At 36.6% G+C, this 16,336-nt stretch overlaps 3 protein-coding genes across 5 annotated transcripts; 1 reads left to right on the top strand and 2 right to left on the bottom strand.

Annotated features, from left to right (window-relative positions):
- Positions 1 to 53: 53 nt before the first annotated feature.
- Positions 54 to 6,749, bottom strand: LOC111478564. 2 transcript variants are annotated; one of them, XM_023122898.1, is made up of 8 exons: positions 6,225 to 6,749; positions 5,480 to 5,683; positions 4,841 to 5,329; positions 4,046 to 4,156; positions 3,678 to 3,866; positions 3,361 to 3,582; positions 618 to 738; positions 54 to 532 (listed from the first exon to the last, which is right to left on the bottom strand). In XM_023122898.1, exons 1-8 carry the CDS (start codon positions 6,651 to 6,653, stop codon positions 420 to 422), a joined length of 1,878 nt encoding a protein of 625 aa, XP_022978666.1. In that variant the 5' UTR covers positions 6,654 to 6,749; the 3' UTR covers positions 54 to 419. The 2 variants fall into 2 exon arrangements, with proteins under 2 accessions (XP_022978666.1, XP_022978667.1); XM_023122899.1 differs by having other exon boundaries at positions 6,299 to 6,749.
- Positions 6,750 to 7,367: 618 nt separating this feature from the next.
- LOC111478634 (28 kDa heat- and acid-stable phosphoprotein-like) lies at positions 7,368 to 10,122 on the top strand. The gene is made up of 8 exons (XM_023123006.1): positions 7,368 to 7,652; positions 8,304 to 8,341; positions 8,564 to 8,653; positions 8,776 to 8,856; positions 8,942 to 8,976; positions 9,122 to 9,207; positions 9,676 to 9,741; positions 9,841 to 10,122. Exons 1-8 carry the CDS (start codon positions 7,586 to 7,588, stop codon positions 9,873 to 9,875), a joined length of 498 nt encoding a protein of 165 aa, XP_022978774.1. The 5' UTR covers positions 7,368 to 7,585; the 3' UTR covers positions 9,876 to 10,122.
- Positions 10,123 to 12,982: 2,860 nt separating this feature from the next.
- On the bottom strand, positions 12,983 to 14,818 carry LOC111478596 (WUSCHEL-related homeobox 9-like). Of its 2 annotated transcripts, none has more exons than XM_023122958.1 (4): positions 14,510 to 14,818; positions 13,673 to 14,422; positions 13,251 to 13,453; positions 12,983 to 13,169 (listed from the first exon to the last, which is right to left on the bottom strand). In XM_023122958.1, exons 1-4 carry the CDS (start codon positions 14,619 to 14,621, stop codon positions 13,164 to 13,166), a joined length of 1,071 nt encoding a protein of 356 aa, XP_022978726.1. In that variant the 5' UTR covers positions 14,622 to 14,818; the 3' UTR covers positions 12,983 to 13,163. The 2 variants fall into 2 exon arrangements, with proteins under 2 accessions (XP_022978726.1, XP_022978727.1); XM_023122959.1 differs by having other exon boundaries at positions 14,285 to 14,422.
- Between the last annotated feature and the right edge of the window lie 1,518 nt (positions 14,819 to 16,336).

Raw genomic sequence — 16,336 nt, 5'->3', positions numbered from 1 at the left:
AGTGGGCTGAATATTAAAAAATGTTGAAGGGGAGGGGGTATTTGTAGGTTTCATTTGCAAATAGGCTAAATCTAGCTTTAGCAGATGTCTCATGCTTCTCTGGACCCAATCGTCTGTCTTACATGAGTTGTGTCACAGTAATACATACAGTTGCTTGTAGCATCTGTATTTATTAAACAGGAAAACTAATCTGGACAACATTAATACAAAATTTTCAACGCTATCTGAATGACTATCTATATTGACGACATTGAGGAGATTTGAGCGAAATGCATGCATGGGGTGGCAACTTCTTTAGGAGGGGCTGGAAGCCTGTAAGATTATCCAGGAGCGGCATTAGTATCTAAATATCCAAATTTTATGTTGAGAATGGCGTTCCTGCAAATCAAATACTGCTGCCTGCGAACTCGGGGTATTGACTAATATGTGGGCCTTGCCAAAGCAAAGTAAGCATCAGTTTTCACCGACAATAGCAACTCTATCACAATCACCTCATTCGGGCGTCTGATCCTTAACCCAGATTCAAAAAGGCCTGCTTGATACACAGAAAGATAAATGCACAAGTTGACGACAATTTATTAGAGAGAGATTTTACACGCAAGAAGAATTTAGCTTACCCGGGGACAAATTCCTCCCGCCATATAATTGTTTTGCTAAAGGATTTGCAGCCCAATAGTTAACAGCAACCCGACTGGTTGGTTGGAATCCTACAATCTTTCCTTCAGTCGACAAGACCACCTAAGTTTTGACGAGCAGGTGAGCAAGCACATTATATATAATCAAAATAAATAAACAAAAGTTACTTAATAGTCCATTTACTCTAGTAAGAGAACTTTTGATATTGAGCATGCCTTATGCAGAGTCTTGGACTTCGAGAAGTATTCTATTTAAGACTAACCAATATTGCAGGTAAAGGTGCTGAAAGCCTTATCAAGTCTTGAAACATCTTCAAACCAAAATTTTGTGAAGCAGTTTCACAAATATTTAAGGAATGGACACTTTATACTTGCCTACGAGAAAATATAATTTGCCTTGTTAAAAAGAAATAAGTTATATCACAAAAAGACCATTAAGGTTTAAACTTCAGACCAATTAACTTGATGGAAGAAGATAAGTGCTTGTTACATGTGTTAAAAAAAAAAAAAAAAAAAAAAAAAAAAAAAAAAAAAAAAAAAAAAAAAAAAAAAATTGATTTATGGTTTCTGCAAGCTAGATGGCACTGACTGGAGGAACACAAATAGTGAAATCCATTGAGATAGATAATGAGGTAGTTGTGGAAAGGATGACGAAGGAAAGTGGTAGGATTTTCAATTTTGATCTGGAGAAAGCCTACAACTCCGTAGAATGAAAGTCCCTTTTAGAGAGAGATCTTTCGTTCCAATCAGTTAAACTGAAGATAGAGATGCATTTAGATATTAGACCCAAGATTGTTGATCCTTCTTAACGGAAAATCTAGATTCATATTTTTTACCTTTTAGTCTGGAGATGTCTAAGCCAAGCGGTACACTTTTCCCTTCTTATTAATCCTACTGAGAAACATGCAAAGTAAAATGCTCTATCATATGGCTAGGTGGGTTAAAAAGAAGGCTCTAGGATTGATAAAGATAACGTCCATCACACCTTGCAAATCACACAATTCTATTTTGACAGGGATAAGCATGGCTTAAAAACTGGTAAAAGTATGGTGGGTATCCCCTGAAAGCCAAAGTTTTGGAAGCTGGCAGAAAGAGAAAACTGGAAAATAGAAGGAATGTGTTCATAAAAGGGGGTTGCAGTTGGCACCATTTTGGACGAAGAATGTAAGATTTGTATACCCATCATTTTGGAAGAAGAACGAGAGGTTGTATAGGGTCATGAGATGATTGGAATAGTTGGCTGTCTGGTCAGCTTGAACACTATTTTTGATCCAGTGAGGTTTGTATGCTGGTAATTTAACAGAGAAACCTAGCGCTGATGGTAAAGTGATATGAAAAATTCACAACAAACCTAATGAACTTTGACATAAAATCATTGTGTTTCTGATAGGAAAGAGAGATGAGGGTAGTTTACAGGAGAACTAAAAAGGGGAGGCTGCTCCAGTCCTTGGCATATTATAAATCCCAGGGTATGATATCACACGAGACTAGAATATGGTAATAAACCGGCTTTGGAAGGGCGGATAGCAGGTTGAGCAAGCACAGATGCAGAAATTTCTTGCTTTAGCTGTCATAACCTCACAGGAGATTCAGTGAGGCTTGGAAGAGGAAACCAAGTCCTGGAAAATATTGTCCCGAAAGAGTTTGAATGAAGTGAAACTTTGTGACTTCCGCAATTTCTTGTAGTTGCTGCATGGAATCAGCCCTACAAATGGTGAAGATAAAAGGAGGTGAACACTTGAATCACTAGGTGAACTCTCTGTGAAGACTGTTTTCAAGGATCGTGGATGCCAAATCTATGTTAGCTAAATTTCAGCACTATTAATATGGAAAGTTAGAAGGATCAAAATTCAAGAAGGTGAAATATTTCTGTTTATTGGCTTCTCATGAATACCTTAATAGAGCTGAAGTCTGCTGAGTAGAAATGCAGATGAAACCCAAAGTCATCTAGTATTCTTGTGTTCTTATTTGAAGTAGGAAGTGTGGGAGTTCCTTCTCCTTTGTTTCAATATCTCTAGGATCCTTAATCTCTCAGCCAAGTTTATATAACTTCAGAGAAAAACTAATTTGACTCCAGCCGTGCCACCACCCAACATATTTAATCTTCAACCATGTCATCTAACAGCAAAGCTAACTAATCCAATAGAACGATACTTTTCTGGGAAATAATGTACACTTAAATCCAACAGAATATACAAAATGTTTGAGTCCACAAATAGACAAATATAGAAAAGTGAAAAAATGGCGGGGTAATTCAATTATAAAAGAAGGGAAAATTTTCAAATCTAGTAATAATTCAAATTCTCGACAACCATTAGTTCTCAATAGTAACAAAAGGAGAAGCACAAGTTTGCAGCTGATTATTAAGCGTGGATATATCAATACACATGTATATATAGCCTATGACTAAGAGTGAATAGAGTGAATAGAGTTCATTTGAACTTGAAAACTAGACCTTAACGATTCATTTTTCAGAGGATAAAAAATACCCCGTTGCAGAAATAATATATTTCAAAATTCGGTTTACCACACCGCTTACCAGGAGATGAAAGAAAGTTTTATCAGCATGCTTAAGTTTCACTACTTGCATTTGAGCAGACAATGCTCAGGTCTTTGCACACTTTTTAACAAAACGTGAAACAATGCAATGAGCAGTCATGTAAGTCATTCCCTGAATTGTCCCAATTAAGAGACTGTAGAAAAAACAAATAAAAATTCAAATTACCTGATAACTAGCTATGTCCTGAGCAGAAGCTTTCACTCCAACATTATCTTGTTCTATCGTACCCGATGAAGTATCTTCACTACCTGTATCAGATTCAACCACCCTCAAGTAATCAGGAGCTTCCCCAATCCACGCACCAACTCTCTTATCTGTGTGTACATCACCATGCCAACCGACAGCATCCTTTATAATATTTACAACTGAGATGCAGTATTCTTCCAACTGTCAATAAAAAGTTCATATATTAAACTTTACATCCCAATAAAAATGTGGATTATGTCAGAAAATGGAAATTAAAGGGGAAGTCTGGTGAATACCTTTTCTGCTTCTATAGCCTGATTTTTCACAGAGCTAACTCCATAAAGTGATGAAACCGGCTGTTCTACAGTATACCTCCCAGACACATGAACGCGAGGCAAAAAATATTGACCAACAGCAACAATAGTAACAAAAAAAATTCCACCAGCTAAAGTCTTGGATAGAAACCCCCAGGAGGAATAGTTTCTCTGCAACATGTGGAGCATAAACTTCAATAGCAAACAACTTTTGTTCCCAGAAGAAAGAAGAAAACAACTTTCCTTATGGTTTGCAAAGAAACCAATATACAATCAAATACATACATACAAGTAAGCACAATGCACATACATTTATAATTACATATGTGTGTGTACATACAAGCAGATACCTTTTTGTTTAACAAGTTAGCAGAATGCACGATTGCACCACATTGCAGTAGTTTATCGGGCAGAGAATATACATCTTCATAGAAAATGTCTAATATGTTCGCCAATCCTACCTGCATAACGAATGGTCAGATAGTCTTAGCATAAGAAGTATGAACACTGTTATAAACAGTGTCTGCATGTCTAACGTACCTTAAAGTGCTAGAGTGCTTCCTATGTAATGTATCTTGGATTCAATACGAACATGTGGAAGACATGCAACACTAACATGGAAGAATATTTAAATCAAGGAACTGAGATATGCATGAACAAAAGCACAAGAACATGCAGAAACTAAAATAATAATGATAATGTTAAATTTTACTGGATAAAATTTAAAGAAGTGGTTCAAAAATATTACATTCTTGAAGTTGTATATATTAGTATTTAATTTTTCCTGAAATTGAATAGATGTGAATACAAGTTTGTATCCTTAATTCTATACACCACACAAATTATTGAATCTGAGATTATTAATGTGCAAAATATATAAAGATAATATTTTGTTCAGTACTCGCCATGCTTGAATCTATAAAGAAGATGTACTATCGTGTCCATATCTTGTTTTTGGATCGATAGGTAAGTAGAGAAATAAGAGTGTGTCTAACACATAGTTATGATAACATAACTATTGTCCTCGGCGAAAGGTGCACTCCAAGAAGACAGCTCTTGAACTAGGCTAAATAGTGAAAATACCATCACTGGACACATTAAGATAATACAGAAAGATAACGACTGAGAAGGAAAGATCAAAATACCATTTGGGAGTGGGTCAAAAGGACTTCCCACCTATTCTCAGCAGATTCTCTCCAGCCTCCAAATTTTAAACCATTGAACTGACGAGCATCAATTTGTAGCCTGTAAGAAGGTACATACTCGCTAGCCCATGCACTGAATTCAGCCCCACCGATTTTTTCTAGTTCAGAGAGTTCAGAAGGCATCCACCAATAGTTCTTCGATTGGAAATTCCTACGTTTCCAGCTCTTCTTATTTGAATTAAACTTTTGTAATAGACTTTTGGCATCAGCTACCTCGTTGTCCAATAACTTGTAGATAATAACTGAAGAATCCTTTGATGCAACAATTGTGGACTTCCGGAACCAATCAAAAAATCTAGTTGAAGTTCCACTTGCTGTACCATTGACAAATTTTCCTTCTGTATTTCGAAGAGCGCACAAGCAAACAGCTTCTGCAAGTACAGAGATGACTCGTTCCTCAGATGAACTGAGAGTGAAAGACATTGGAACCTGCCGATATGAAATGCATAAGAGAACTGAACCTATCAGTATCATGCGAAACCTGCAGCATAGACATGCTACTGTGATGTTTCAATTTTTCAAACAAACAAAAAATAAGAAAACACGAAAAATAGAGGAAAATAAGGCGAAATAACAAACCTCTCTTGGATTTTCAAGATCTTCCATATTCCTTTCAGATCCAGGTATAAAGATAACCAGTTCAAAGCTCCAGAGCTGTTGCAATACTACTTGTCTAAATGTCATAGCAAGTATATTTTTGGATGAGGTACTCAAATTAAAATCTTGAGCGAGAGACTTTTTGAGATTCCTAGCCTTTTCCTCGACTTCTCTGGCAGGTAAAAACTGTTAAAACAGTTAACTTAAGAACGCAAGTACAATCGGAGGTCTAATTTTTAGCTAACAAATTGACGATATTATAGAAAGAGGGAGGAACAGATACCATGTGACAGATTATAGTTAAGTTGTTGTGTTATACAACAGGACTCACATTTTCATATATGAGAACATTATACTACAGTCGACATAATTGTAAGCGAACATCGAACAATACTTGAAATGGACATATTAATCATGGAGCTATTAAAGATAGCAAAGAACTAGAGATGGAGAACGCTACCATATCAATCACATACATCAATTACGGAGTTAATTGTTTCGATGGTGGAAATCAAAATAAGTTTTTTTTTTTTTTTTTTTTAAATGCAAGTAAAAGTGGCGACTCCTGAAACTAACGTGCCAGGTGCAAACGTTCGGGGCAACGCATTCACGTCGAGACTCGAATTCATTCCAATATATGGAAACTATAGTGATGCCAATGAGTATTCATAGTTGTTATTCGCAGATAGAGCACCAAATTACATAGCCAGGTTAGCAAATAACACACCAGCCGGGTCGAGACCGTGCTTTGCTCGTCTGAAGTTCCCGGAAATACAGTCTCCACAACCATTGCAGACATGCCAGAATCAAGGTGCTCAGAGGCGGCTTCACCGCCGTCAGCCGCAGCTGCCGTAACAGACTGTCGGAAATCGACGCCTCCGACCAGAGTAAGCCGAGACAAATCATTCTCGTACGTCCGAACGCAAGGAAGAATCTTCTCATCGGATTCCAACACGGCTTGAAGAACCTCTTCCTCCGTCGTCGGGATTGGCTTCCTACCAGAGCAAGAGATTGTAGAAAAGCAATGCCTTGAGTTTTTCAGAACAATTTTGGGAGTATGAATTGAGGGTACAGCAGACAGTCGGTGAGTTCTATTGGAATGGAGAGGAGAGTAGTGGATAAAAGACGAACTCAACGCCATTGGCGAAATGGCCATGTCTGAGCGAGTGCTAGGGCTTTCGCTTTACAGTGCTAAATATGGTCTCGCTGCTGGAGAAGCGATGTTCCATGTCCAGATTTTTTTCCCTCCCAAAGTCCTTTTCCGAGGGTTATTTCTCCATATATACCCTCCCCAAAATACCGTAACAAGTATACCAAATATCAACTATACCGTTCATATTTAATTTGATTATATATTTATTATTGGTATGCATCATTTTAGAACGTATCTATTAAGAAAAGTTTAAATGTTTTAATCGAGGTAGGATCTCTCAATCCACCCCTTGAGAGCTAGCGTCCTCAGGTTTCCACGCCCTTAGAAGTAATATTTCAACCAATGTGTAATCTTACAATCCACCCCCTTGGTGCCACCGTTTGTTCTCGAGTTTCCACACGCTTATAAGAAATGCTTCAAGCGATGTGATATCTTACAATCCACCTCTTTAAGGTCCAACGTCCTCACTGACACGTCGTTCAGTATCTGGTTCTAATACAATTTGTGACAGCTCGAGCTCACTGTTTGCGGATATTGTCCGCTTTGATTAATTATGTATCATCGTCAACTTCACGACTTTAAAATGCATCCATCGTAGAGAGGTTTTCACACTTTTTATTTATTTATAATGGTAAATGTATTATTAATATGGAGGGTGAAGATATAAAGGAAAGGATAAGCAGGTGATTATTGGGTGCCGGTTCGGGTAGGGTTTGGGAATCCGGTTGGCGATTTGCACCGCAGAGAGATGTAAACGGGACGGGAACAAATAAGCCAACACAACTATAAATTCTCTTCTCGGCGGAAAGGCGGAGAAGTCACTAACTTCGTCTTCCACAACTAAAGCTAAGAGGGGACTTCTATTCTACGTCGATTCTGCTTCTCTTCTGTTTCTTCGTCCGTTTCTACCTTCTCCTTGCTGCTTTTCGTTGACGATGGGAAGAGGAAAGTACAAGAGCAAGCCCACCGGTCGGCGCCAATTCTCTACCCCTGAAGACATGCGTAAGCAATATTTATCTCTCGTTTCTTTATAACCACCTTCGGTCGATTATCGAGAAAGTCAAGATCACGAGATCTTTTTCTGCGAGTGCTATCGTCTTCTTGCCTAATGTGTTGATTTTATATATTTGAGGTGATGAATTCGAGTTGTGTTTTTAGGATACGAGATGGTAGTGGACATGGAGAGTCCAGTAGTTGGAATGATGCTGGATATATTAGTGATTTTAGCTGTTTTATATGTTACTTCTTTATATTTTAGATCAGTTTCGCCGACTATGAGGAGGTGGTTGGTGGTGAGATCTAGGCTTAGTTGATTGTGGAAATTGTTTTACTTTTTGATGTGGAGGCTGAAATGATTGTAACCTAAATGAAGCGTCGTGGTTATTGTGCGTGGTGAACGCGTTTTTCTTTGGAATTGCTTCTCAAAACTAGTAAAAGTTGGTAGAGATGGATGGTATCGATGAATTAACCTTTTAAAGCAAAACCCAAAACTTTATCACAACGCATTATGTAAATACGCTTGTGGTTAGAGTTCTTACGTTCTTAAGATTCACCAATAGAAGAACTACCATACTAACTAAAAATTTCATTGTTGAGAAAGTTTAAGATGGCTGAAAATTGCACTGCTAACTTCAGTTTCTGAATTAATTGTAGTTGCCGGAACCTCCACGCGTCCACGCACGTTCAAACAGGTTCTCTCTCTCTCTGTATCTTAAGACACGCACACACTTAGTTCCCTCTACCAACAACATATAATTACAATGCCCGGTAGTTGGGTTTGTCAATTGGGTATGGATAATACTCTGATGTGTTGCAACTTTTCCTTCTGCTGCTGCTGCTTCTTCAACTGCATGGTCTTGTTCTTTCTATTTACTTATTTTTCTGCACATGATGTATTTAATTTATTATTATAGGTAGAAGCTGAACACAAGGAGGAGGAAGAATCTGAGGAAGGATCCGAACAAGAATCGGGGGATGAAACTGATGACGAGGATAAACCTAGAGTTTGTATTCAGTCACATTTTTTTTTTTTCCTTTAATCTACAAGTCTGATTGTCTACATATTTTGTTGTTTGTTTGAGCTGAGCAAGACTAAATCACTTAATCTGTTGTTAAATTCTGCCAGAGGAAAGGCACTCAAGGTATTATTGAGATTGAAAATCCCAACTTGGTGAAGCCAAAAACCTTGAAAGCTAGAGATATTGATGTAAGTTTAATAATCATCCTTACGGAAGGTTTTGCAATTTGAACATTGTTATACAGTGGAGGTGTAATTTCACTTCATTTTGCAGATTGGGAAAACAACTGAACTTTCAAGGCGTGAAAGGTTGTTACAAAGTTCTATTTTCTTTGTTTTAACGAATATTTAGCATTTACTTAATTTTTATGTTTATTGTTCTGGAAACGCAGTATATAGATTTAGGTATGCACACAGTTTATAGTTTTTTTTTTCCCTTTAATTCTTTTTCCAGAGAGGAGATAGAGAAACAAAAGGCTCATGAGCGATACATGAGGCTTCAAGAACAAGGGAAAACTGAACAAGCTAGGAAAGATTTAGGTAATCCTCTTTCGATGATCAATTCTCTGGTTTGAGTGTGTGTTCTATGTTCTGAGGATGAAACCTTTCTATTATCGATGTGTCATCCAAGATTCGTATGTGCATTTTCTTTTCATTCTTTTCCTGAGTTAAAAGGGAAAAACATATAGGAATGCTCAGAATGATCACCTGCAGTTGCACTTGCTTTGTATTCACGTCTTGCACATTCACATCGTATAAATTTGGTTCAAAATGCACTTTGTTCGATAACATCATGGGGAGCCAATGCTCTGTCCTGAACAACTTTTGTCATGTGTACTAATGGTAGCTCTGCTGAAGGGTGTGAAAAAAGTTTGAAGGCATTACTTTCATTGCACTGTCTTAGAACTCAACGATACAGTTATACAGCCTATAGAATAGATTCTGTTCAAATAAGGTCATAATTGGTTTGTCTGATGTTGAAATTTTATTTCACCATATGCTGTGCAGAACGTTTGTCTCTTATTCGTCAACAAAGGGCAGAAGCTGCTAAAAAAAGAGAAGAAGAAAAGGCTGGTAATATATACAACAGAACACTATCACTATATAGTTCTTATAGTAACATTTTCCTTGTAACATTGAAACTGATATCCACTCTGTCCCCCTCACTTTCAGCCAAAGAACAGAAGAAAGCAGAAGCTCGCAAATGAGCTCCGGGACCCTCAGAGTTCTTTTCTCTGGGACGAAAGATATGTAATCTCTGCAATCTTACTTTCTAGTTTGCCTAGACTAATATTGTCAGCAACCAAGTAATATTCTCTTCTTTGGCACAGAAGTGACCATAGTATTAAGCCGTTTTACATTTATAATTTACGCAAGTATACTTCTGATATCTCTACGGCATAAGAGGTTTGATTCAATATGACTTTAATATTAGGTTATAACCTTTATTCTCTACGCCTTTATACCTTATCAATTTAGAATATGTTTCCATTTTCTTCTTTAAATATTGGCCTAGAATACTGCTGAGAATTATTAGATTCAACATTGGATGGCTGAATTTTTAGAATCAGCGTATCAAGAATAACTGTCTAGTCTATATTTCTGGGCAGTATTTTTTATGCCTCCTGGTTCTTCACGCGACAAGGAAGGTGAAAAAAACAGAAGATAAGTAAACTTGGACTACATCACTGGGATGCAAATCTCTAATGTGGTGTTTATTCTGTGGAAGGATCCCTTCCCATATTGGAGAAATGGGGACGTTTTAATGGCATGGTAATTTCTTTACCTTACTTTTTCTTCTCAAAACAACTCTCTTGTTTTCTTGTTTTTTCTTTACCAAAACAAATTAATTGATCCACATCTTAATTTTATGCTAATGAAACTTTGAATATTAAATATTCTAGATTTCACAGATTGTCAATTAAATAGGTTAAAATTTTCTAGGTAACAATATCATAGTAAATATTACATATTATCATCATAAGAAATAGTTAATTTTCTTTTCGCTAAAAACCCATTTTGTGTTTATCACATCATCCTAATTGGATTAATTCAATATTAATCGAATACTTAATATTATCTCCAATTAAATTAGATATTAGTTTGTTAAAAACATCCCCTATTGACCTACATATAAACAAAATCAAATATTCTAAAATTGAAAGATTTAGTAGATGTTTTTTTTTTTTTTTAAGATAAAATTTAGTTTCGTTATATTTATTTTTTTAGAAGTTAAATTTATAAATTATACCTTTCATAAAGCCTCATTTATATTCGATGTTCTGATTAAATATCAAATTTGAAAAGAAACTAAACAATAACTATATAAAACTAATAAATATATTCATAAGTGGCTACCGGATACCCCAACCAATAGAAGATTCTAATGCTAATATAATGCCAAAATATTTGAAAATAGTTTCATAAAAAATTGAAAATCTAATATTCAAAAAATCATAACATAGGAATTAGAAAGGAAAAAACATTAATAATGTGAATAATTGGGCAACCCTTTGGAGCTCTCCATCTGAATTATATGATAAACCAAACTTGAATATCACGTGTAATGCACGTGGTAAAAGAGTATATAAAATAATCAAAAGGGTAATATTGCTGAGTGAGAGGTGCATATTTTTGTTGGTAAAATTGGTGCCCTTCACCATCACATATGAATACATTTGTAAGTCACTCCAAGTTCAAGTGGTTGAGACAACCCACTCCGGAACTTGCAGCAAAAAGGGTTCCAAATTTGCAGCAAAATGTGGCAGAAAATGGAAGAACAATCCAATCAGCTCGACTGTTCTGCTCTGCCAAACTCCCAAACAATCCTCATCTGTCGCCTTTGATGATGATGATGATGAGGAAGAAGAAGGTCAAACCTGATGGTTCATTCAATATTCCTAAAAGGCTTAAAAAAAGAAAGAAAGGCAGGGCTACTCCTGCATGTTTTATTGGTTGCTATTACTTGTTGTCCCACTTATTTAAATTCAATATCTTGTATAAACCACATACCACTACAAAATTCAATATCTTGTATGGTGGGATAATCATCGTTCGAATTTTGTTCGAACAAGTCAGTCGTGTGAAAATTTGAATTTTACCGACAATCTTAATGTATAATGAGCCTTGAATCATATTTGGCATAAATGTTTTAGAAAACGTGAGCGAGAAAATGCGTTAGAAATAGGTTGAAAGAAATCGATGCTATAAACTAAAAGCGAATTAGCAACAACCACAACTTTGATAGTGTATCCCCATAGTACAGTTTCGAGCATTTTAGTCATGACAAATGTAGACATGATTTTGGTGAGCTGTCACACACCCTTGTATTGATATGACATGAATAGTAAAGACCTAACTACACATGATGACAAGGAAAAAGGGTTTGGAACGAGCATACAACCATGAATAAGACGCCCTAGACAAGTATGATCGGAACATTTGACAAGCGGCCACAAACAACACGCATTGGACAAACATGACTGTGACATGAAGCAGCCTTGCTAACCAAAAATTCTTTACATTAAGGGAAAGGAAAAATTCTCGCATATAAATTTGGATAGCCATTGGCTCAATCTATCCATCTCAAAAAAGTTAATAATCTTTCTTGATAGAGCCGATAGATTCTATTTCTCGAGATTATAAACTCTATTAAATACTATAAGGAAGATCCAAAAAACCAAGAGATGTGGGGAAGTATTTTACCATAGGCGGACCGTTGAGCCAAATTTAGCTCGAAGACAAACTAGAATAATATCCGATCTTGTTTCTAAACGGGTTTCTTCCGAAAAGTATAATGAAAGAGTTGAGTTTGTTTATCCCTCTTTCACTATGAAAGAAGCTGATCTACTAGTATGCAAAAAACAAAGCTCAAAAGGATTACACTCTTAAAACAATGATTAAAGTATATATTGATATCAGCAATCAATTTCATTATAATAAGGAAAAACCAAAACCATAACCAAATTTGTAATCAATTTAAAACCAGGGATTACAAAGCAATAAAACTTGCTGAATTTGATTAAAAAAGGGATAATAATTAAGCACTGCCTTAACTAGCCCAAGGTAGTGGTTTTAATTTAAAGTGGGTGCAAACCCAGTACTTTTTGACTCAACAAATTTGGCAACTTGAACTGAAATTAGGGTTTTATTTGAAGAACAAGAAACAAGCACAAAAAAAAAAAAAAACCCTAAAAACTTTGTAGCGTTAGAAACAAATTATATCATCTAATTTGGCCGTGCATCCCAGCCCAAATTCTTTTTTTTTTTTTTTTTTGAATCTCATGGAGCCATCTTGGCTCAGGATGAACACGGACGGAAAGTGGTGTTTTGGCACACATAAAAAAACTTGGATATAAAAGGGACGATACAAACTAGGTTGCATCATGGATTTATAAATAAAGATTGGTCACAGACAGTAAAATTTAAACCCTAACTAAGCAAAGAAGCACATGCAGCAGCTACATTATTCCCAGTACTTCTTCTTCTTCTTCTTCTTATATCTGCAAATGCAAAGAGAATATCATAAACCAAAGAAATAGGTAATAAAAGTAAAGAGGAGGTGATAGAAGCAAAGGGCCAACCAGATAATAGTAAGCGCCATGTTGGAGTGAGTGGAGAGTGAGGCCCCAGTCATTGGTCAGAACAGGCTGACCGGTGGAGTGAATCAGAACGGCATCATCACCAAAAGCCTCACGAACATTAAACGGCCCACAACCAACCTCGAACGCTACACCATTGATGAACACCGTTGATTTCCCCCCTACTCCACAAACTTCACCTACACCTGCAAACACACAATCATTCCTGCTCAAACCCCCATGCATACGTCCATCTAACGCTACATTCTTCAAATCACAACCTAAATCATACACATATCTCTCAAAAATTTCAACTTTTTTACCTTTTTAACATCCTTTGTTCCTTTACTCTCAAACCCATTTCACAAAATCCTTCCTTTTAAGAAATAAATGAAAAAAATATATATATATATTTTTTTTTTTACCTTGAGGAATTGCGGTGGAAATAGTTGTTTGGGGAAGGCTTTGATCCGTAGAGATATTCAAATAAGGATGATAATTCATGAACTGTGGCTGTGGCTGTGACTTCATCAAATCTTTCTTAAATGGCTCAGACTCACTCAGCAACAGGTTTGTGCAAGACTCGAACCCATGGTCAGGAACGTGCTGCACTACACTACAAAGCTCAGAAAAGCAAAACCCTTGACCCAAATTAGAGATTACACCGCCGCCGTCGCCGGTTTGTGGCATTGGGAAGAAGAAGGATTCAGGCAAGAGCTCGTTGGTGGGTTGTTGAAGGTAGTTCTGAGACACCGAATTGGAGGTAAAACTTTTCATGGGTGATATTTTGGGGGAGGATTTGTCGGAGGAAGAAGAGGAAGAACAAGTGGCGGCGGGGTTGGCGGCGGTGGGAGAAAGAGTAGTTGTTTTTGTTGTTGTTGTTGTAGGAGCGGTGGTGGTGGTGGTGGTGGTTGGGGAATTATGATTGGATTTGGAGTTTTGGAGATGGCGGAGTTTGTTTTTGCTTCTTGATTTTCTGTTTTGAAACCAATAAAAAACATTGGCATCACCCACTTGGCCATATTCTTGTAACTGACCTCGAATTTTTCTAATNTCATCTCTTGGAGGATTCACCATCCCTGAATTGAAAATCGCTTCAAGAATCCTAATTTGTTCAGGCTTTGGATTCCATCTTGGTTTTGGGTCTGGACTTTTCTCTTCATACCCACCAACAACTGTAAAAAACCCACACACAAAAATTGATCAAAACATAATAACTACAAAAAAAAAAACACAGAGAGAGACAGAAATTGAAGAAGAACCTGTGTTGTAAGGGGCAGATCTGAGGCAGTTGATGTCATGTTGCCATTGGTGATGGGAATTGCAGGGTTTGGACTTGAACATGCTTGGCCAGTGACTGTTTGATGAAGCCATGACGATATCTGTCTCTGAATACCCTGTTCTTGAACTTTATAGGGCTACTCAAAGATTCAATTTTTATGCAACCCCACGAGAGGAATGGGTTTGTTTTGGATGGTTTTTTGAAGAAAGTTGGTGAGGGAAGATGAAAAGGAATGGATGTTGGGGGCTGAATTAGAATCTTTTGTTCAGCATACACACAGCTTTTTTTTTCTTTTTTTCTATACAGATTATTGTAATGCAAGGGTTGTTGCAAAACATAAATAAGGGGTTTTTTCCTTTCAAAGTCAATAGGAATATGAAATGGAGGCTTAATTTTGATTGGAAAATGGTGATGGGGTATAATAATTGCAAGCTTTACTTATATTGGCCAAAATAAGGTGAGTTTTGGATTGACTCGAGGGATTATTATTTATTGTCCCCTTTTTATCTTTTTAATTAACCCTTCCCCCACATATACAATACTTACCATTTTTACACCATAAAAAACCCAACCCAAAATTTCAAACTCAATGGTTCTGGAAGATAGACGTTTTTTACTTATAAACTCATGATATTTCTCTTAATTAGTCAATAATCTTTGACGTGTCTTGTCCTTTTAGAGATGTAGACTCGGTCCTAACCCTTAATAATAAGGAGAAAAATGCATTGTATGGGGTTTGGAGGAGTAGGGGAAGTAAAGATCGTACCATTAAGTGAAAGTGAGTTTTCACTATCAAAGCTTGCACGCAACACACACAGTGGCGGTGGCAGATTGCAGAGACAATATTAATAGACAGAGAGAGAGGCAAAGAGACAAAATAAAAGAAGCAAGGTTGGGTCATGGGGTATGGCTGCTCAAGGATTTAGTTTCTCATTTGTACCCCTACTCCCATAGTACGATAAATAATGGAATATTTTCGACCACATTTTCGTATATTATGTTACGTAGATATTGTCTTATTTGAGCTTTCCTTTCGAGTTTTCCCTCAATATTTTTAAAACACGTTTGCTAATAAGAGCATTCTACACCGTTGTAAAAAAATGCTTCGCTCTCATTTCTCCCAACCGATGTGGGATCTCACAATTCACCCCTTCAAGTCTAGAGAGGGTTTTTAAAACGCACTTACTTAAGAGAGGTTTTCACATCCTTGAAAGAATGTTTCGTTCTCCTACTCAATTGATGTGGGATCTCACACTTCACTTAGCTTAACGGAAAAAAGTTTCGATCCATTATGTACATTTCATTAATTTGTGTCTCCAAACCCTAATCTCCACATGTGTGAGTGTTGAGAGAGTGTGGTATTTCCAACTCCCCATGCAAATAGCAGTTGGAAAATGAAGTTCATGTCGGCGCAATTCCGACATGCTAACCTCATCAATCATCATCCCGCCGGTGGGAGCCATCTCTTCATTACATCTATAAATTCTTTCAATCTTGTTTTTAATGTTCTTATCCCATTCTAAAATCTTCATGGATTTGTAGTTCAAACACCACACTTGATGTAGAATTTGACGTTAAAAGCATAAAAGCAATGAATATTAGACATAAAATTAAATTGATTAAATTTTTGTTGAAGTTTAGAGACTAGATTCACTTAATCTGAAAAGTGAAGGTACAAAATAACCAATATTGAATTGAAATCCTGTTTTTAGTAAGTTGTTAAGCTGATTATGTTGATGTGAATGAAGTCATTGATGAGGTGTTCGCAGTAAACAGATAGGGATAGGGTTTGTTGATTTAGGCATCA

The sequence above is a fragment of the Cucurbita maxima genome, unplaced genomic scaffold (assembly GCF_002738345.1).
Source record: "Cucurbita maxima cultivar Rimu unplaced genomic scaffold, Cmax_1.0 Cma_Scf00004, whole genome shotgun sequence".
NCBI classification, from domain to species: Eukaryota; Viridiplantae; Streptophyta; class Magnoliopsida; order Cucurbitales; family Cucurbitaceae; genus Cucurbita; species Cucurbita maxima.
Note: the sequence above shows the minus strand (reverse complement) of the source record. Positions and strands in the feature narration are given on the sequence as shown.